At 33.7% G+C, this 22,745-nt stretch overlaps 1 protein-coding gene across 2 annotated transcripts; it reads right to left on the bottom strand.

Annotated features, from left to right (window-relative positions):
• Positions 1–2,138: 2,138 nt before the first annotated feature.
• On the bottom strand, positions 2,139–10,255 carry LOC137406537 (carbohydrate sulfotransferase 14-like). 2 transcript variants are annotated; one of them, XM_068093134.1, is made up of 6 exons: positions 10,181–10,255; positions 9,050–9,131; positions 6,455–6,607; positions 6,031–6,049; positions 3,466–3,657; positions 2,139–2,916 (listed from the first exon to the last, which is right to left on the bottom strand). In XM_068093134.1, the coding sequence occupies exons 1-6, from the start codon at positions 10,216–10,218 to the stop codon at positions 2,657–2,659; spliced, it is 744 nt and encodes a 247-aa protein (XP_067949235.1). In that variant the 5' UTR covers positions 10,219–10,255; the 3' UTR covers positions 2,139–2,656. The 2 variants fall into 2 exon arrangements, with proteins under 2 accessions (XP_067949235.1, XP_067949234.1); XM_068093133.1 differs by lacking the exon at positions 6,031–6,049 and adding an exon at positions 4,811–4,895.
• Between the last annotated feature and the right edge of the window lie 12,490 nt (positions 10,256–22,745).

Here is a 22,745-nt window from a genome sequence, read left to right as displayed (position 1 = left end):
GGCTGCTAGTTAATTTGTTTCTATAAAAACATATTAAAACTGTTTATGAATCTAGAGGTTGTCATATAAACTAATTCATATTAGTAACTGCACATGGCATAAAAGCAACTTTTATCAATTAGTAGGAGACTTGGCCAGTAGCAGTTTTATCTACTGTAGATTTTCAAGTAAGCAGGTGACTAACATGCTAGTCTCTAACCAAGCAATTATACAATAACATCACAGCTGTAAAGAGATCTTGGCGTAAATAAATGTTATTATAGACGTGCAAGCAATCTGTTCTTAGTTAATTAAGCATTAGTAAAATATGTGTACTTTTAGGAGAAGCCAACTCCAAAGTTACTAGCTGACAAGTAGAAAACGAAACAATTTTATAACAGAGTCATGTCCGAAATTTATGTTAAACTTTAACAATCAAAAATCATCATATTTATTCTTGTTACATTTAAAATATTTCAGCAGAAGGCAAGACAGCCATTTGAGAAATAGCAACTAGCAAATGGGGATCAGCCAATAGCGATTGACAAACACTGGCAGAGAAACGTGCAAATCTCTATACGACTCATTTTATTCCTTTACAGCAAGTTGTAGCTAGTCACCTAGCTGTTGAAGAACCTCTAGCATCTTCTACTCTAGAGGCTGAAAAAAGAGCAGCTAGCGTCAAAACATGGATGTACTACATACCGTCTGGTAACTTGGGAGGTAAAACGAAACCGGCGGTTCTACTTGCACGAGTTAGAAATGCACTGGCTAACAAGTACTCCTTCAGACTGTTCAACTCCGCTCTTGTCGATGCCACAATGCGTGCAGCATTGCAAAATGTCGCCTTGTGCTCCAGTACAGCCTCTTACCAAGCATTTATTCAACAGAGCGGATAGATCTATGTGTAATAGATCTATGCATATAAGTAGATCTATGTGTATCATGGTTACTTAACACCTGAAATATAATTTGTTGGTTTATTGAAATCTGAGTGCTTTCTCATGAGCTCTAGCTTTTCAAAGACCTTCCTTTATAGCAAACAGAGCTGTTTAACATCAAAAATTTAATTTAAAAAGTTCATAAAGCTGGAGTGTATGACTTAACTGTATAGTAACTATAAAAACTTGTAGTTTGGCAGTTTGCTGAGTCATGAGGAATTATCATGTGTAATAACATTGCGCATAACTATTCTGAGCTGTGACAAATTGGCTGAGTGGAGCAGGGGTTAGAGCGCTGGTTACAAACTAAAAAATGAAAGCGATGTAACTTTTTAATAAAGCTCTAACTGTGGCTTTGAACAGTCAGATGAAGGGACACAGCTCTTATTATAGTAAGAATTCTCTCAACTTTGAGTACTGAAAGGGCAAGTAAACCGAGACAAGTTTATCACTCGCTATTATCACCTAACGATGCTGCAGATTGTGTCACGCTAAATGCAACCCAGCAAGATGAAAACAAAGTAAGAATGATCTAAAGTAAGAAGGAGTCTGATTTTCCTTACTTTCTTACCAGAGAGTACTAATTGATCTATAGAGTAATGAATTTACCAAATGAATTGATTCAAAAGACAGACAACTCTTTGTAGTTAGCTGCTAAGATTATTTTGATGTTACCTATTAGACTCGTCACTTACAAAAGATGTAAATATCAGTGTTTAGGAACTTATTGAATTTTTTTTAGAGAATTTTGCTGTAGAGCTCAATAATGCTTCTATTCACAAGTTTTGCAATATAATTGTCTTAGGTGCTTTGTATGTCAAGGTCGTTCAAGAGATACACTCATAATCAGCTTACAACAAAAAATGTTTAAAATCTAAACAAAATTTATGCTGTGCATTACAGAGTATAGTATAGATTAATTAGAGCAAAAAAATTAAAATTTGACGTGACATGACTTCAAGTAGTCTATCACCATCAAAATACAAAATCTATGTCAAAAGAGGTTTTTATCTAAAAATCTAATTGAATCAATTGTCTCTGTAATGTCAAAATGTGTTAATATTTAGAAGCCTTCTGTTATACTACAGAAGACTTAACAAAATAACTTTGAGATACAAAACCAAACATTCAACTCTCCCCTCTTATAAATGGTATAATGTTTTAATTTTCACCAATTATTTCGATGAAGTGGACAAATGTAGTAGTCAAGTAGCCTATATAATAATTTGTGTTAAATGAAAGACTAGAAAAATAAGGAAAAGAATGAACTTGGAATACCTAAAATATCACTTCGTATGACATTTGAAATAAACACAGTGCATCACCACTGAGTGGGGCACTTTCTACATACAAACTTTAAAGTTTTCTTTAAACGGACATAGCGTGGGTAAAATAGAGTTGAAAAGGCAACATTGTTTTTGGTACCATGACACTAACATCCTAGATTGACCATCATATGTTTCAGTTTATAAACCTTCTTTTGCTATATCCACCAACTCACTATCCCGATTCTTCCGCAATAGTATTTGATCACCAACCTTTAAAACACCTTTGTTTCACGCACTCAATTATTCCAGATTTCTGTCTTTTCAGTTTTTTGGCATGTACTGGAAACCATAAACTTTGTTGATGATTATTAATAGCAATAAGAAGTTATACATAAATGTACATACAAGGGCAAGAGAAGATCATAGCACACAGCTCAATAGCCACAAACTGATACAAGAAGGACGAGCTCAAGAAGAATGTAGAACTGCAAAAGGGGACAACGGATAGTCAAACATTTCTAACTCAATTCTATAAACATCGCGAAACCTTTTAATAAGGCTCTGGTTGTTGAGAGAGTCGTAAAAGTTTATATAACTTGAGGAGAGTTTCCACTTTTCTACCTTTCGTATTGTTTTGCTCCGAACTTCCTTCATCATAGCGAGACTTTTGTTCACACCGGATGAGTCTAATAGGTAGCTGCCTTCAGCTTGCATGTTTTCCAGAACAACTGCAAACAAGAAGTTAAGTTGACATTTAGAAGGAGCCTGTTAAGCCCAAGACAAATGTAATAAAACCATCTTTAGTTACTGAAGTTGAAGATGGAGATCAACTCTCTCTAAAAGAAGCATGATATCATTTTGATAAGTTGAAAACTTTTATGGTGTCTTAGTTTTTCATATTTGTTGTCTCTTTTAGTTGTATATTTCACTCACAAACAGTCCTTTTTTTTTTTAAATTGGGGTTTTTGGGTTCGCTCCAGAGCTAGACCTAAATCACTGTTTTTGAAAATATAGGAAAAGATTTACTACTACTTTGTTTTCAAAAACAGATTTTATAAAACCATTACACGCGTTCATGTAGAAAAGCTGCTTTCGAATTGCTGCCAATTCAATATCACCAAAGATGCTCTTACATTTGATTGAGTGCAGCATTATTTTTTTGCGATTATTTTTTGCATATTACTAATGGAACACTTAATGCCAAAATTTATGCACGAAAGGATTCAAATTTTATTGCTGAACATCCGTTAACCACAAGAGTGCAGAAATGAGCAAACCTGAAAAGGTATATGGATGATTGCAGACGTCGCAACGCAAGTATGCTGGCTCCCAGTGAATATTGTAGATTCCCTTCTCCATGAGTGCCACGGCGCATTCAAAAAACTCTTCGAAGCTCAATATTGCTTTGTCGGGGGGCCTGCGAAAATCCTTGCAGAACTCTAGAAATTTTTCTCGCTGAGTTTTGGCGGCTACAAGTCAATAATCAAATGACCAAATACAACTAACACGTAACAGACATGTAATACACTAACATATATGTAACTTAATAAGACAAGCTGTGTCAAGATATTTGTAAATCATCAAACCTTCAAATAAAGCTGCACGGTTAAAAACTACTTGGTTTTTTTCCAAATTATGCTATGCGATTTGTTGGTATGAAAACTTGCTTATAAATTGAGAAACTGTTTACTAAACCTGTGCATGCCCACAGTTCTAAGTCTTGCTGACTGCAATTATTAACTGGTTGTTTCACATGATATAGCAGTTACTTTTATCTAATTAGTAGGAGACTTGGTTAGTAGTAGTTTTACCTAATGTAGGTTTTTAATCAAGCATTTATACATTAACATCACCACTGTAAAGACATCTTGGAGAAAAGAAAATTAGTTATAGACGTGCAAATCGTCTGCTCTTAGTTACAAATTTTCAAATAACTTTATACACATTCAAGAAAAGTCAGATCTGAAGTTACTAGCTGCCATGAAAAAAAAACAAATAATTGTAAAGCCAATTCATGCCCAAAACTTTATGTTTATAGGAAATTGTTGTAGTTGGAGAGCTAAACCATCAACCTATTAGATTGAAATGATTATTTTTACAAGCAAAAAGTTGAAACAAAATTCAATTTTTGCAGGCATCAAAGAGTAAACATACCAATGCTAATATTAATACAAACACTAAAGGATAAAAAGAAATATTTTGATAACAAAAACTCATTCGAACATCTTGTTAAACCAAGTAACAAAATAAATCTAAACCACTGAGATTTACTGATTGTAAATCATAATCTTCAAATTGACTATGTTCCAGAAGGTTCTGCAGCAGTTTATCTGAATACTGCTAAATGAAATCAGCTTGGATAGTTATTAAAATAATATCTCTAGACGCTTTATCTCAATGTAACAGCTAAAAATGTTCATAGTAATCACAGGGTTTTTACTCCACTTACAATTAACTCTGGTATCAGTATCTGCATCTCCGTTGCCACCAGCATAGTTAGATGCTCTATACATAATGCAGTGATTATTTTACTAGAATGTCACAAATAAACGTTCTAGCTCTCGGCTGGTACCGCTAGCATTAGCAGTCTTAACGACAGAGAATACGTTTATTAATTGTTACCTGCTGGTGACATCTTCTCTATGTATACGCTGACAAGTCTATGCCAAGGATTTCTAGTAATGTAGGCGAATACTTGCGATTTGCTCTACAAGATATAAACTGACATACTTCACTTTTGCATCTGTTTTCATATTGACCTTGACACACTTATTAAGAAGTTTTCAGCGAAGGGTTAAAATCACTAAACCAAAGAATTATCACTAACAAGGTTCAAACACAAGCCACATGGGTCTTCGAAGAAATATACGATTGACTAACTGAATACCCGGCATTGCACAGGTAATAAAATAACTACCCTATAAATTTAAGTAACCAACCTAGTAAGCTAGTAACTTAGGCTAATCTAAACCTTTAGTATAGTAAGAGCCATGTTAGAAGCCAGTCTAATAATGATCAAGCAGGCTAGTTAATAAGCAGTAGTATTTGCCCAAACACTTCAAAGGTTGACTTGCAACAAAATTAACATTACAGTTATTTGGTATCATAAGATTCACCATGTTTTACTCTGTTGTATTGTAGGTGCAAAATATATGGGAATGTGATTAAAAGCTCTTAAAAGCAAAAAACGAACAGTTAATCGCAGCCACACGAGACCGCCGTAGTTTGGAGTCCCTTTCCAAAACGGCTCAAATGGGACGTAGTTGTTACAGGATGGTTTTTGTTTACACTTTCATGCAAGCTCATTTGTCGAAATATTTTCACAAATATACTTCACGCATTCAATAAAACCATGTCTATTGTTCTTACGCGTCTGTTTTATTGTCATTGTAATGCTGTCACTTTTAGCACTGATATCTTATAACTTACCGTAAAAAATCGTTAAACTTTTTAACCGTACCTCGAAGGAGTGCATATCATTGTCTGATAATCATGACGAGCCTGTTGGTCACCTGTGATAATTGAAAAGTGCTGCAAAAACTATTTGAGAAGTATTGGGTCACATGATCAGAGAACGTCTTGACGATTGAATAATGCCGAAACAAAACTGTAAAGTAGCGAGCATCTATATTTAATACGGGGACTTCGGTAAAACCCGAAGTGTTTGTCATAAACTAGTGCTACGATATGTTTTATAGTGAGCTTTTTATTGGCCTTTCAAAACACGTGAGAACATCACATGACAAGACGATAACCAAACTGTAATGAATACGTCATCGAAATAAAGAGATTCCAATCTACGGCGGCGTTTCGTTTTTGAGCTTTTAAGAGCTTGTAATCACCTTTCCACATATTTGACACCTACAAAACAACAGAGTAAGACAGGGTGAATCTTTTGATACCAAATAACTGTAATGTGAATTTTGTTGCAAATCAACCTTTAAGGATGCCTGTTTTAATCCATGTAATATGTGCACTACTATTGATTGCCAAAGCCTAGTTTAGTGGGTTAGCTTGCCGTTTTGCAGACTTAGAAGTTCTAAGTTCAAATCCTTTGCAAAGTGAATTTTTCCTACCTAAAACTTAATCACTATAACTGGACACACCAACGACAGACAACAGACAAACACTGAGATTTATACACATGTATATAAATGCAATTCAATTTTCACACAGAGGTTGTTAATTATAGAAAATTTTGTGTCCACTGATGCAACCAGAAACAGGAAAAATTGGTTGATCAGGTTATACTATTAAATCACTCACCACATTTTTCCAGGCTTTTTGTACAGAGGTATAAGTGTAGTTCGAGCCAGTGCCATTTGTTATATGCTGTATTAGATGATTCCAGTACGTGCTACTCACTTTTGGTACCAAACATATGGAAAGATTGTGCTTGTTGGAGGAGACAACTCTCAGCTAAGTAAGACAAATTGGGCCTTTATCCAGAATCGGATTGAGAAAACAACTTTCCAAATAAATGAGCCTAATTAAGTATGATGCATGTATACTATAGTTAATGATTCCAATTTAAACTTTATAATTAAAAGCTTATCCGCTTTTTAAGTGTTATTTTACTATTTTCCTTAAATTATATGTTACATTTAGCATGAGTTTCTAGTATGGTACTTCAGTTGGCAATAGAGATATATTCATGAAGTTGCAGAAAGCAAAAAGTATGACACTCAGTGAACAATAGATGAGTTTTGTGAATTAGTCTATTGACTTTTGGTCAATTTCATTCTCTAGCCTGCTATAACTTTAACTGAAAAGTTATGCCACCCATACAAGAAAAATATTGTAGTTGGTTTTTGATACATAAAAGGCAGACAACTCCACACATGATATACTTATTAATGTTTACCAAAATAAACAAAAAGACGTATACATCATTTTAGCTTATTATAAAATTGAGTCTATTGGCCTTTAAAATGAATTCTTAATTTCCTAGTTAATTATTTTAAGTTTTCACTTACCCTACGTTTCAAAGTATAATGGCGATAAGAGATGATTTTTTATCATTAAACATTAGAAAAGTTGGTATAATAAAACCCTCCATTAATAGAGCACTTTAGAAAGCAAAGATAAATAGTGATAAGAGTAAAATTAGCCGTGATTATAATACAACAACTCACTGTTCTTTTTCTTCCCTTAAAAACTAGAAAGCATGCAAAAAGATGCTGACAAATAAGGGACAAATAAACCTTGAGCCAGAGCTAAACAGTTTTCCCCTACCAAGCACTTGTACAATTCAATTACTATTTCATTAAAGGTTGACTTGCAACAAAATTCACATTACAGTTATTTGGTATCAAAAAATTCACCATGTCTCACTTTGTTATGTTGTAGGTGTCAAATGTGTGGAAAAGTGATTACAAGCACTTAAAAGCTCAAAAACGAAAAGCCGCCGTAGATTGGAATCTCTTTATTTCGATGACGTAGCCATGAAATTTGGTTATCGTCTTGTCATGTATGTTCTCATGTGAATTGAAAGGCCAATACAAAGCTCAATATAAAACTTATCATAGTACTAGTTTATGACAAACACTTCGGGTTTTACCGAAGACCCCCGTATCAAATATAGATGCTCGCTACTTTACAGTTTTGTTTTGGCCTGGTCTAATCGGCAAGTCGTAATCTGATCATGTGACTCAATACTTCGCAAATAATTTTTGCAGCACTTTTCGATTATCACAGCTGACCAACAGGCTCGTCATGATTATCAGACAATGATATGTACTCCTAAGTAAGGCTAAAAAATTAAATGAATTTTTACGGCGAGTTATAAGATATCACTGCTAAAAGTGACAGCATTTACAATGACAATAAAACAGACGCGTAAGAAATATAGACATGGTTTTATTGAATGCGTGAAGTATAGTTGTGAGTATATTTCGACGAATAAGGTTGCATGAAAGTGTAAACAGAAACTATCTCCCACAACTACGTCACATTTGAGCCGTTTCGGAAAGAGAACCCAACTACGGCGGTCTCGTGTGTCTGCGATTAACTGTTCGTTTTTTAGCTTTTAAGAGCTTGTAATCACATTCCCACATATTTGGCACCTACAACACAACAGGGTGAATCTTATGATACCAAATAACTGTAATGTGAATTTTGTTGCAAATCAACCTTTAAGATTCATTGCTCTCAATTTGAGCTGGGTTTTCTGATATACAGAAAATTCCATTTGTACTCTTTTGACTGTCAATTTGCAGGGTTATGACAAGGGATTTTGTAAGCCGTAGCCTTCAAATCTTCCAGCTGTTTATAAAAACTTACAGCTTGTTCAGTTTAGTATTGAAGATATTACTAGTTGTCTCATGAGGTCAGTACTTAACTAGTGATAACTGGTAGTGAATAGGAGCCAGTCATGTTATCCATGGAATATCTATTAATATGTTTCATCAGTTTTAAATAATCATGACTTTCAGCCTTATACTCATTTATCGGGTTTCCAAAGTACAAGCTGTGCTTTTAATTTCAGTAAAAAAACTCTCATCTATTGCTGAAGGAATATTTACTTAGCAATTTACAAAAAGTAATTGCAAACAGAGATGTTTGTTTACAGTGTAAATGCATCTGCTTGCAGATTTTATAGCACATTTGGTCAATTCATCTTTTAACTTACAGGCTGCTCAGGAAAGCCTTTGTATCAGACACTATACTCACTCACCAGCTGTAGATAACTGACCAGATATACAATGCCCTGCAACCAGCTAAGTTCACATTGAAATACGCAAAAACTATACTCTGAGTGAAATAACTGGCAGAAAGCAGCTAGAGATTCTCTTATTTCTTCATTGACAGCCCACTTATCCTCATTTACAGCACACTTACCTTCAGTGACAGCACACTTACCCCCTTCCTTAGATTGTCCTTTAAATCCTTCAGAGACTTTCTTTGGGCAGCAATAGTTGTTTGATAAAGCTGGCAAACCTTCCTGCAAAATTGGCTTAGAACATGATACATGATGGCCATAGACATATGCTTTAAATTTGAGCACACGTTTCACTGACAATCTGCTGTATAGCTAAAAGTCTGTGGCACCAAAGGTTTTGGTGGTTTAAGCAGAGCAAAATTGTGGAAACAACTTCGGCACAATTTATGGAAGAGTGTCAGTGTATGCATACAGTATATAGAATAAACGCCAGTTTATGCATACTGTATACACAACAGGTGTCAGTGTGTGCATACAGTATACAGAATAGATGTCAGTGCATACACACAGTGTATAGAATAGATGTCAGTGTATGTATACTGTATTCAGAATAGTAGTCAGTGTATACATACAGCATACAGAAAAGGTCTGAGAGTATGTATACTGTACATGTACACTGAAAAAGTGTCAGCATGTGCAAACTGAATACAGAAGAGGTGTCAGCATTTGTATACTGTATAGAGAACAGGTGTCAGCATATGTATACTGTATAGAGAACTGGTGTCAGCATATGTATAGCGTATAACGAATATGAACAAAAGGTTAAACACGATAGTAATACTTGGCTGTCAATATATGAATGACAGCGATTGTGACAGTTTCTTGTGTCCACATCCTAAATTGCTGGCTTTTAACAACAATGAGAATAAAACTATTGAATTGTAAATCTCTAGAGCACTTTGTGAAAAGCTAGGCCAGAGACTTACATATTAAGTTGAGTTTGCCATAGACTATGAAGCTGCATATATTGGTATTGATAACCACATTTACACGAATGTGTAGACTTTAGCTATCAAATGAGCCAAAACAGAAATCAGATATGTTTAAGAGTGATCGGATACTGAGGGAGGTTTTAAAAGAAGAGAAAGAGTAAAATTCCTTGATAACTTGAAAACGTCATGAAAGTTTGCTTTCAGACATAAATCAGCTTTGGTAAGTCAACATGCTTTATAAGTAATAGCAATTTATACTACAATATCTCTGTAAAAAGATCTGACTAAGACTATTTTATGAGCTGCGGGAAGTTAAGGTTGATAGAGTCGTATGCTTACCATATTCTTTTATTCCTCTGCTCAAACACGCTAGCCATGCTCTTGTTTGACTGCCAATCCGGTTTCCAATTTGTGTAGTTTACATTTTTCCAAGCAAGGACAAGATTTCTGTCGAGCTGCATATCTTCCTTGATACCGTGAGAGACGGATTCTGTAGCCTGACTCCATAAGAATGCCAGGGAACAGCATGTGAGCACAACTAACAGAGCATAGATGCGCTTCTCACAGCTAAGCATCGCTACTAGACGAGGCTAGTAGTAGCAACACAATAATTCCTATTTCTATAGAGCCGCTTCGGTAACTGTCTTACTAGCTGCTGCGCTTAGCTAATATCAATGCAGAAAGACAATAGATGGAGCATTATGCACAGCAGCGTGTTTGTAGACGCATGCGGTCATTGTCTTGACAATCTCATTGACAAATGACATGAAACTATTAATAAACGCGTTATTGTTAGGGTTTTAGCTGCTACGATATGATGTAGCATATCTAAAAGTTAGAAAAAGTAAATCATGAATTATTATGATTTATGATTTAGCTTTCTCTGATATGATAAACTTCTTGTTATCTTTGTGGTTATGTGTTTTTTGTGCTGTTCAAAACTGCTTCACAATGTTACAGTAATTTTGTTATGTTGTGCGTTGCTTTGCACTCTTGCTTTGGCTGCTCAAGATGTTACAAGCACCTCAAATGATGCTCAACTAAAGATTGCAAGACTTTGCATTAATAAATATTTTTCTACTGAAATGAGTTTATTTAGAAGAAACTATTTTATAACCTAGTCAAAAGTGAAGAGCTTTTTTGTTGATCTACAAAATATTCAACCTATTGGTCTTAACTTTTTCTCGCTGCAGAAGTTATTGTGCTCATTTGACCTATAAAGCATATCAAGTATATAAACGAGCTAACCTTATGACCTATAAGGTATACAACCTATCACACTGCTATAGGTCAATAGAGTAAATGAGCGGCTAGTAATTTGTTGGCTTATATAACGGCAGGTAAAGTATTTAATTTACTTCAGTTATACCTATGAATTGTAAATTCTTCAGAAAGAGTTTTCAAAAAGGCTAGCTGAAACGATTACAAGAATATTCTGAGACTGGAAACAGTAATATTCCATAACAGAGTTGTTTACTCTAAAAACAAAGACAATGCAAACAGCTAGTTGAAGTGATTTGAGTCTAACTTCTATGACTATATTTTTAAATAAGTATATTGTATTCATCTTCTTTAATAACAATTCCAATCTGACGTATTACAATTAGCAACAACCATATTTTATTTGACAACATTTTAAAGACGTACACTACTTACATAAAACTTTAGTTGATTTTATCAGAAAGTATCAGTAGTATTTTATTATTTGCGGTTGTTTTTGATGTTTGAGATGGTTCGAATGCTAAGCTGTTTCAAGATTAAATTTCGCAAATCATTATGGCAGTTAAAATGATGTACACAGAGATGTAAAATAATTCACATCGGTTATTGCTATCAAAGTCAAGGGCTACACAGCTTTAGTGGCATATATTTTAATTTTTATTTGCACATGACTGTCGGAATAAAATTTTAAATCTAGCTACATATACATGTATATTGCTATAAGCATATCAAAAATCTCACAAAATTTAATTAAAATTTCTCATACTAGTTTCCTCCAAATGCTGTGTAAACATATGAGTACCGACTACGATTCTGCCAGTCTACGGTAATTAGGTCATTGAGTTAACTTATTTCATTGCGACCTTTTTATCAGCAAAGTTCTCAGCTGCTACCTACGTAGGAAGCTAGTTACTAAATAAAAGCTAGCAAGTTGTACCATCAAAAATATGTTAGAAAATATGTTCTTCGAAAATATGTTCGAATATGTGGTGAAATCAACTGCATCTCTAAAATTTGTGTATAGTCAAAGTTATCTAGTCATTATTACTAGAAATTCTCCTGTCATACAGCCCACGACACTACCTCTGAACATGTCCTCTGTCTGACATGAAATTTTTTGACATGACCTCTGAACCCAAATTGGCCATCACGCGGAAGACGGAATATTGACATTGTATGATTAACCTGAGAAATGAGTAACTGTTCTATAAGCGTAAGAGAAGATAAAAATTCAACAGATCGACCTGGGTCCATATTGTTGGCTGCACTGAATTTATTAACAGTGTCAGGTCTAACTTGTTGGCATGTATGACATAGTTGTATTTGAGCATTGTATGTAATGAAATGTTTCTCATTACATCCATTACATGTGAGCTGTGATATGTTGTTGTCAAGTCTGCCTAGAAAGTTGTTACGCAGTTCTTGAAAGTCAGGACGATCTAAAGATTGAAAATGAGGAATGTCATGAAGGGGGCAGCATTGGGAGGAGCAATATTGTTTTGTGCAATATTTTCATGGTCAAAGATGTCCAGAAAATCATGATCATCATCTGGAAACAAAGGGTCTGCCAAGTCCATGTGATTTACATCGCCTACAACATCTACTAAAGAATTATCTGAATCAGATGAGTTGTTGTTATTAATTTGAGTAGTGTGTTGTTGAACATTAGCATTGGATGTTGATGGTTGCTATGAGGACCTTCTATTTATCCTGCTATTGAGCTGTAATAATTGAGAGACACGTGGACGGCCACTGCATCGACCACGACGTGGTGTTCTGGGATGTTGTATGTCCATGGTAGTTGTCAAGTTGTTTTGAAATTAAATTCAAAAAGTCAATTATGCAAAACAAAAGGTTGTAAAAAAATCACACCTATTCTACTACTATCTTAAACCTATGTTTTACAACAATAAAATAAATATTAATTAAAGCTGTAAGCCTAACCTACTGTAATGTATGTAATTTAACAACAGCAATAACAAAATATGTTTATTAGAACTCTGAAATGCAATATTAGAAGTAAAATGGCAAGCTGCTGCGTAATATACACAGTTTGAAAGTTGGTTGTGTTGAATGTAGAATGGTTTTGATAGCGATCTTAAACAGAAAGCAAGTATGAGCATTCACGCGTCTGGAAGTTTTCTGCAAACTGGAGCAAAATAACAAAAATGTTCTCATCATAAAGGGGCATTGTGGTTCAGCCCTAGCTGGTACGTTAGATGTAAAGAATTTTGGCTAACGTTTAAATAATTTAATGAAACCTTCGGAAATTGAACAAAAAGACATAGGCTGATAAACTGTGTACCACAATTTTGTACCTGTAAATTGGTCTACGCCTCAAACGGTCTACATTTATTACAGAAACCTTCAGATAAATTCGAATAATTATTCTTATAATTAGACCTTATAATAATTTTATAACATCAAATAATTATCCCACGACCAAACACGAGCGAAGCGATTGGTTTGGGAGATTTATGATAAATGCACATGTGCACACAACTCCCGAAAAATTATCTGTCAACGGCTGTCACCAAACCCTTGTAACGAAATCCTATCAACAAATTTAACTTTTTTCAGTAAAGTCGTCTAAGTATAATAGTGATACAAAATGCATGTAAACCTATTTAAAAATGTTACCAAGCCTTTGAAAGGTTACCGCAAATTCCTAAAACTAACCCATCTGATCGGATTATACATAAATAGACAGATTTATTTGGCCGAAAATCGTTATTAAAACTTGCTAAGCCTTACTTTTATCAAAGTTAAGACTGGAAATTAAATTGCCGAGTGACAGAGAATAGAACGATTAAGTCGTGCGCATTTCACGAAAAAAATAACGTGCACGTTTCACCAGTCTATAGCGTTGTCGAATTGCCGAAGGTTTCTGTAATTAAGTTAGGAGTACTGAAATCGTTTCATTTTTGCGGATTTAAAAGTAACTGAAATTTTAGACAATTTGGAGTAATTTGGTATTCTAACTGGTGTCCAACGCAGTGTAAGTAAAGAAAATGACGATGACATTTTTTCTAACGGTTCTTATGAGATTATTACAATAACTAATTATAAGTTTGGATGACTACAGAACAATGACTACGTAGTACAGAATTTCTAAAAATTTATATAAATATCACAACTTCGTGATATTGTTAGCTATGACGTTTTGAAATGTAAACAAAATTGTGCATTGGTTTTATATTATCACTATGTTAATAATATTGGTTATTCTAATAATAACAGTGCATTTTACTTCTAATATTGGCCAATATTGCATTTCTCCTATTGCAGGGGAGAGATATAAACATATAATCTTTTCCTTTCATTATTGCTATTTGTTGTACATAATAACACCCACAGCCAGTACATTACAGCTACCATTGCAGTTATCCTATTGCACTGCAGTGCCATTTGACTGCTAATATTGCATTTTTCAACCATCAGTACCCTTTCTTTTTTCCAATATCACTTTAGTCGTGGGCTGAATGACAGTGGAATTTCTAGTTTTTATAAATAAATATTTCTGCAAACTATTAAAAACGGAAAAATATTAGAAACCTTCGGCAATTAAACAATGCCATAGACTGGTGAAATGAGCACGTTTTTCTCGTAAAATGCGCACTGCTTAATAGTTCTACTATCTGTCGCACGACTTTATTGGTGTATTGTTAGCCGGTCTTAATTATGATTAAAAAAAAGCTTTTCAAGTGTTTTATTGCGATTTTTGGCAAAATTAATCTGTCCATTTATGTATAATCCGATGAGATGGGTTAGTTTTAGGATATTGCGGAAACTTTTCAAAGGCTTGGTAACATATTTAAATATTTTTTATATGTGTTTTGTGTCATTATAATACTTAAACGACTCTACACAAAAATAGTTAAATTTGTTGAAAAGATTTCGGTACAAGGGTTTGGTAACGGCCGTTAACAGATAATTTTTCGGGAGTTGTGTGCACATATGCATTTATCATAAATCTCCCAGCCAATTGCTTCGCTCGTGTTTGGTCGTGGGAAAATTTTATACTAATCACATATGAAAAGTTGATAACATACAAAACCAATGATTTTCTGAGTTGACCAAAAGGTCAGAACGCAACAAATGACCTCAATTTCTTTTAAACCAATTTACCCACCGATTCACCTCTGAGAATAGACTTGTCTAGCAAAAAGGTTGAAAAAGCCTTTCCTGTACCTGGTTGGTGGTTTGTGGTGTGGACTCACCTGATTTTACTTAGTCGTGTGAAGCATAGAATTCTTTAAGTAGCTGTTAATATTTAGTCTGTTCGTTTGAATTGATTCGATCTATGCAAAAGCACAATGCCAATACAGCTTGTACCTGTCAATACAGTTCTGACTACACATCATAAACCCATCTATCAGACAGGTTTTTAGCACAAGTGGCAACAGGCCTAAATTGTATTTAATATGTTTTGCACATTTTTAATATATATTATGAGAGTGATGTATTGCATGGCAATTTTTAGAACTATATTTTGCACACTTTTTTCCCACACGCGGTTTAACAGGTCATAAATTCACCACTCGCTTAAAACTGAGCGCTTCAATCGCGACCAAGTTTGTTGAATTTAATCTTGAAACATCCTGGCAGTCAGACCACCTCAAACGCAGATGATAGAATGGTATCATTAGAAATGATGGAATAATACTGATACTTTCTGATATAATTTACGAAAAGATTTTGTGCAAATTCATCTTGAAAGTAAACCAGTATGTTTAGGAATCAAACAAAGCCAAATTTATAGAGCTATTTTATGCCGGCTGCTGGATTTTCTACGCTGATCTGATACTGATCCATAGACCTATTAACTGTACTATGTATATACTATATATACTATATTAAGTATAGTTAATAGGTCTATGTAGTGATCTCAGACTCGGGCTCAAAGAATGAAGTTAATTTCAAACGTTAAAAATCCATGCTATTAATTTGTGAATAGGCTGTCTCAGAGCTTCTAATAGTACATGACTCAAGAAAACTACTAGTTTCTGATGATAACCTGCTATGAATCAGCACAAATGTTTGCCATCTGCTTTTTCGTTTTCTTTGTTACTGGATTATGTAAAGGTATTTAATAACTTTCTTATTAGTAGAAAACAATTTTGCTCTAAAGATACAGCTTCTCATTACCTATCTAACCGAAGGCGTTTTTTTCTCTCATTGTAAAATTATATCACCTATAATGCTATTTTGTAAATTTCGTGGTTTAACCAGTCTGGCAAACAATACGGTGATTTTTCTGTTTATTTCTTTATCTAGTTATAGGGAGTCAAATGAGCTCAACATCCCATTATGTAATACTGTTTTTAGTGCTCATATTGTTACTGGTAATAGTAATATTACTAGTAATATTACTAGTAATATTACTAACAATACTGTTATTAATAGTGATAGTACTATTATTAGTAACAATAGTATCACCAGTAATAATAATATTACTAGCAATAGTAATATTATTATTACTGGTAATATTACTACTACCAGTAATAGAACTAGTAATACCTTTAGTGTACCAATAAACAAAATTCCAATCAGTTTGCATCCAACAACTGAGAATGTATTTTAGCCATCCAACGGAGATGAGATAACGACAATAATGACAATATTGAGTATAAAGTAAACTATATAAGGAATAAGCAACTCAGTTTTTAGGCTGCATCAGTTCAATTTGTGAGGAAATACAATATGTGATTGACAAGTATCTCTACAGGTTTCATAAATAACATGTTTGCTGTTGCAGGAACAATAGTTTGAATAAGCAACAACAAGCTTGTAGATGACTACGTATACGTATTTGAAATTTTAGCAATAATTATATTACTAAAAATGCTTCACTTCAGTGTTCAGAGTTTGATCAATATAATTCCACTAGTTTAAAGATCACATTCCTAACAACATCAATAGTTCATCAACGAGAAATATTATCTATTATCCTACTCAATTCTTTCCCTGTAGAGGCTTACTTCAAAATCATAGATGTGCTTTTACCAACTTGTATAGTTTGTTTTTGTTCTAGTTTTTAGCTGAAAAACCACTTTCTGTCCCATCAGCCTTACATGGTGGAAACATTGCTTTTTTCATAGTTATGTGTCCGTGTCTCTGTAGGGAGTTCCATGAGACGACATTGCCTTGGTTCTCACAAGTTTCTTCATCTATCTTTACGCTGTTTATCTCTCTGTCCCACATGTTGAATTCTGCTAGCTCTCCATATGTCACTTGATTCACATCGACACCACCACCTGATTTCAAGATCATGTGATCAAAATTATTATATCTTGATAGACATTGCAATGTAACGCAACACTTTTTAGATGATATTGATTTGCGCTTCCTCTATCGGTGAGATGAAAGATGGTTTTAGTACAAAATTTACAAACTGAGTTGTATAAAGAGAGGGCACAGAGAAAGTAGGACAGCAGCGAAAAGACGGATTACAACAGAAAAAGGAGCGAGGGCTTGAAGAACAAGGAGAAGAATACAGGATATATAATCTAGAGAGATCAAGATTACACAGACCTACATGTAGGTGAAAGTATGAATTCTAAACAAACTTTCCAAAGAGTTGGCAGGTCTGTATTACAAGTAGTATTATATGCTCATAGAGTTTTGTAAAACAGTTTGAAAGACAAGCACTAGCTGAAAGGAGGGATAGTAGAGAACTGGTAAAATAAGTGAGATTTCAATGGATTACGAGTTAGAAATTGAAGCACAAACTGGGTAAGCAGATAAATTACAGTCAATCTTATTTGCTGAGCACCCAATATATTTGCACCTCCAATATTTCTGTATTGCACTGGCTGCTTTTGTCGATGTTAATATACTGTACCAGCAGTGACAATTAGAGCCCCACTTGATGAACAAGTTTTATTAACTTCAACTATTGCTACTAAGTGAGAAGTGGTTGGAACAGCTGAGTATTTGATCAGAATAGGAAAACAGACACTTAATGCAGCATAAATGCAAATTTTGAAGACCAAAAAGCGATCTTTTTGTGTGAGATGTGCCACTCAAAAGCCATGAAATACTGACTACATAAAAATGGTTGCACTCCTGATTGTGATATTCATAAAATATTAATTGAAAAAGGTATTTTATGTTGGATTGGGAAGACTTATGAATAAGTTTAATTAAATATCCTTTGCGGTAAAAAAGACTAATTTTAGCGTAATTGACTAAAACTGGTTTTGTATACGAGAAGCAAAGTAGAAATGATGAACATGAAAAACAAAGAAAATATTTACACTGGCTGAAAAGCATGCTGATGTCGCGGCATTTCTGCATGGTTTTAGAAAAATTCTTCTTTCCATCAATTTGTCTAGTTAAATGCTACATGGTAACTTTGCAAATAAAAAATACAAAAACGCTCTTAAAAAGGATGAAGTGTCATTTAAAATTCTTCAGCAATACTTCAAAGTTTGTCGTATTTAGAATTAGTAAGAATACTGGTGAATGGGAGTTCTAAATAAAATATAATGAATAAAGCAATGTTAATAAAATTTAATAATCAATATTGAGATCAATAATGAAAATATAATGATATTGACAGTAAGATTAAAAGAGTGATAACAATAATAATAACTATAATATATAATAATAAGAGAAACAATATAAAAACAATAATGCAACGAATCATAAATAATAAATCATATTAGCAACTAATTATTATGCTAATAGACAACAGCAGTTTTTTGAACAGCCGTCATAATAAATGGTAATAATAATAATAGAGTAACCTTGATTATAAATAGTAGCCATTAGTATTATTAAATAGTCATTAATAATTGTAACAATCATAACAGCTTGCTAGGCCCATGAAAAGTTCACGGTTATACGTTCACGGTTATGCGTTCACTGTTATGCGTTCACGGTTATGCGTTCACGGTTATGCGTTCACGGTTATGCGTTCACGGTTATGCGTTCACTGTTTAGTTAGCACTCTTCACCACACGCAGTCACCTGCTCAGGTTAGTCTTTGCTTGATGGTTAATAAAACTCAAAGAAATCCATGTTGACTTTCTCCCATTTTTAATTTTTTGTTATGTTTACTTTGCTGACATGTGTACATTGTTATATACTGTAGTTGCTTTTCCCTAGTTTTACTTCTCCCGTGTTTATCTTTATCCTATGTTCACTTTTCCTCATGTTTACCTTTTCTCATGTTTACTTTCTGTAATGATTTTTACACTTTTAAATTGCATGAGATAATGTTTTCAATATTCAATATCGTGTTCCTAACTTATACTGCACACGTGTAAAATTAGATTGGAAAGGTTACATTTGCGATATTTAATTTAAACTATGAGCAACAGCTACATAAAACAATATTTCCAAAACTTGTTTGTGTATGTTTGTAGTGAAGGCCATTCCTCCTCCCTGGCCATGAGTAAAATCATTCTGAAATCAAACTCCAACTCTAAAATAGGTTATTGACTTTGCTGTGTTACCATAATTTTCTAAAATTTAACAAACGCTTTGAATGAATGAAATTATTTTGCTCTGAGCTGTTCCCATCTCCTTCTTTGTTGTTCTTTAAAGAGCGCTACACAACAAACATTTATGCTATTGTATTAACATATAGAAGATGATTATGACGAAGATAGTGATAATTAATATGAATAATAGAAGTAGCAACAAGTATAATACGTATCAGATAGTAAATAACAAAAATAAATAAAAATAATAGCAACAGTAGCAATGGATTAGTTACTAAAATACTTAATAGTAATTTATAATATAGCAATAAATACCGCTGTAAAAGCTCCAGTGATAGAATATAAACCATGTATGAACACTTAATGTGTGCTAATCAGCATATTGTTCAAAGTGTCACAAAGTGAATGAGAACGAAAAGATTGTAAGTTTAAAGTGATTTTAAGATAGCTAGTTGCAAACTACTAATACTGCTGTAATACAAGTGTTACTAAACAAGCTTACCAAATGAATCCTGATCATTGAGAAGGATCAAGTATCCACCTTCAGGTACTTTATGTTCATCAGTACCAACTGCCATGAGAAGGTCTAGTGATCCGCCATAAATTGTCTCCACGTACCACTAAATCACATCCATAAAGTGTCTTCACGTACCACTAAATCACATCCATAAAGTGTCTTGAAGTACTACTAAATCACATCCATAAAGTGTCTTCACGTACCACTAAATCACATCCATAAAGTGTCTTCACATACCACTAAATCACGTTTATAGTTTTATGAATCTTATTTAAAAATATTAGGAAATATTGTATAAAATTTTTTTTGCCCTGTATTGCGTTTTATTATTTTATAGCACCACATTGATTACATTAAATTTTATTGTAATTGAACACAATTGATTAGCACCTGATCTCATTGCATCTTAATGCAATATTTATTATTGCAATATATTAGGCCATCTTATGTTCTATGGTGTTTATTCATAACATATTTTTTGTTTGATTTCAAAAAACAATATTGACTTAATTACTTTTCATTGGCTTCAGATCTGAATTGAACAGTTTAAAAAAGTGAAAATGATTTCATCATAGTATATTCTGGGAGTTAAATGATTTGACAACTAAAAACCTCAACACGATACCATTATTACAATAAGTTTTCATAGCATCTTGCTTCTGCCATTGAATTTAATGAATGCATAATGCCTTTAAACTGTTGTTTAATTCAAATTTAGAACCTTTCAACCCAAATAATATGCTATTTTCATTTTATTAGGCTGTTAGTAGTTTCAATGTCATTTTGAAAACTTTTGTAGCACAAGAAGATCAACCAACCCATAGAAATATTATCAAATTCTGAAATGGCTTTATGTATTCTGAGTTGGCTTGTATTCACAAAATTGAGTTTAAATGTATAAGGACATGGCTGCTAGACAAACAGACAACAATGATCAAGCAGTTCAGAAAGTTTCATATTACCATTATGCATTTGAAGTCTATAGCAAATAGCCGTGTACTTTTTTAAACCATTTTGTTACAAAAAATGATTATCTTCATAATCTTTGCCTGTGGATGACTAGATGATTGTCTTGAAATGCTGTTATTAAGAATCGGTTAACAAATAAACCACCAATCTCTTTAGTCAAAGGTTTGCGCCTGTACTGTTTTTTTTTTATAATATCTGGCCAATATTGTCAACTTTTATTCACAAAACTTTGTCTCCTTTAACTATAAAATTTTGCAAATACCGCCGTATACTATCATGTCTATATTTTTCACTTACCGAGAAGTTATAGTTTGATTTCCAGGTGAAGCAGTGTTTATGCCAGCCAAGCCAGTAAGTTTCTAAATCATGAGGAGGCATGAGTAGATATGAAGTTGCTGGAAACATCATTCTGATAGTTTTAGAATCTCTCCATGAGATGGATAACTGATCTGACTGGCCTGAAATTATAATAACCAACTTTTTATAACCTTTTATCTTCCTCTCCCTCTCTCCCTCTCCCTCTCTCCCTCTCTCCCTCTCTCCCTCTCTCCCTCTCTCCCTCTCTCCCTCTCTCCCTCTCTCCCTCTCTCCCTCTCTCTCTCTCTCTCCTCTCTCTCTCCTCTCTCTCCTCTTTCTCCTCTCTCTCCTCTCTCTCCTCTCTCTCCTCACTCTTCTCTCTCTTTTTTTTTTCTCCTCTCTCTCGTCTCTCTCCTCTCTCTCTCTCCTCTCTCTCCTCTCTCTCTCCTCTCTCTCTTCTCTCTTTTTCTTTTTTCTCCTCTCTCTCGTCTCTCTTCTCTTCTTCACCCTCTCTCCTTCACTTGTTAAATTCCGCTCCCTTTTTTTGACAAATTTTTCTGCAGGTGGTGAATATTGCAGTTTCATGCAGTTGTAACCTTTTGCACAGGGAGTCGGATTTCATTAAATTAGAATAGCAAGGAATAGCAGATAGTAAATAGTATTAAATAATGATACCAGTACTACCAACCTTTTACTGAGATGCTAAACAGAAAATCAAACCGACGTTTATCATCATCTGGTTGCCCATTAAACCAAAAACACATAGTAAATTCTGAAAGTTCTGGAAGATTCTCATGATAAAGGTACTTGGTAGTCGTTTGCTCCTGAATGTAAACTTCCACCAGCCGCATCTTTGGGACTGCAGCAAAAAATTAGTTTTGTCAGCAAGTACTAAATTCCCACTAAATCCTTACTAAATCCTCGGGTAAAACAAAAGGTTTGTTCAAAGCAGTTTGAACATGTATAGATGATTAAAACTACCAGTAATCTAAAAGTCTCATCTATAAAAGCTGGTTTACTCTAGTCTTAGAAAACAAAAGCTATTCTATTGTAATCTACAGTATCTGTATACTGTATATACAGAAACTGTAGATACAGTAATGTAATACAGTATACACAGATACAGTACTGTATTACAGTATACCGTTTATACAATATGCTGTATATACAATATACTATATATGCAGTATACAGTATACATGTGCTATATATAGTATATTGTATATACAACATATTGTATAAATGGTATGCTGTAATACAGTATACCGTTTATACAATATGGTATAGTATATGGTATATATAGTATACTGTATATATAGTACTGTGTATACAGTATACTATATATACTGTATATATAGTATACAGTATATATAGTATATATGCAGTACTGTATATGCAGCATACTATATATATAGTATACTGTATATACAGTATACTATATATATAGTAT

This window comes from Watersipora subatra, chromosome 10 (genome assembly GCF_963576615.1).
Source record: "Watersipora subatra chromosome 10, tzWatSuba1.1, whole genome shotgun sequence".
Classification (NCBI taxonomy): Eukaryota; Metazoa; Bryozoa; class Gymnolaemata; order Cheilostomatida; family Watersiporidae; genus Watersipora; species Watersipora subatra.
Note: the sequence above shows the minus strand (reverse complement) of the source record. Positions and strands in the feature narration are given on the sequence as shown.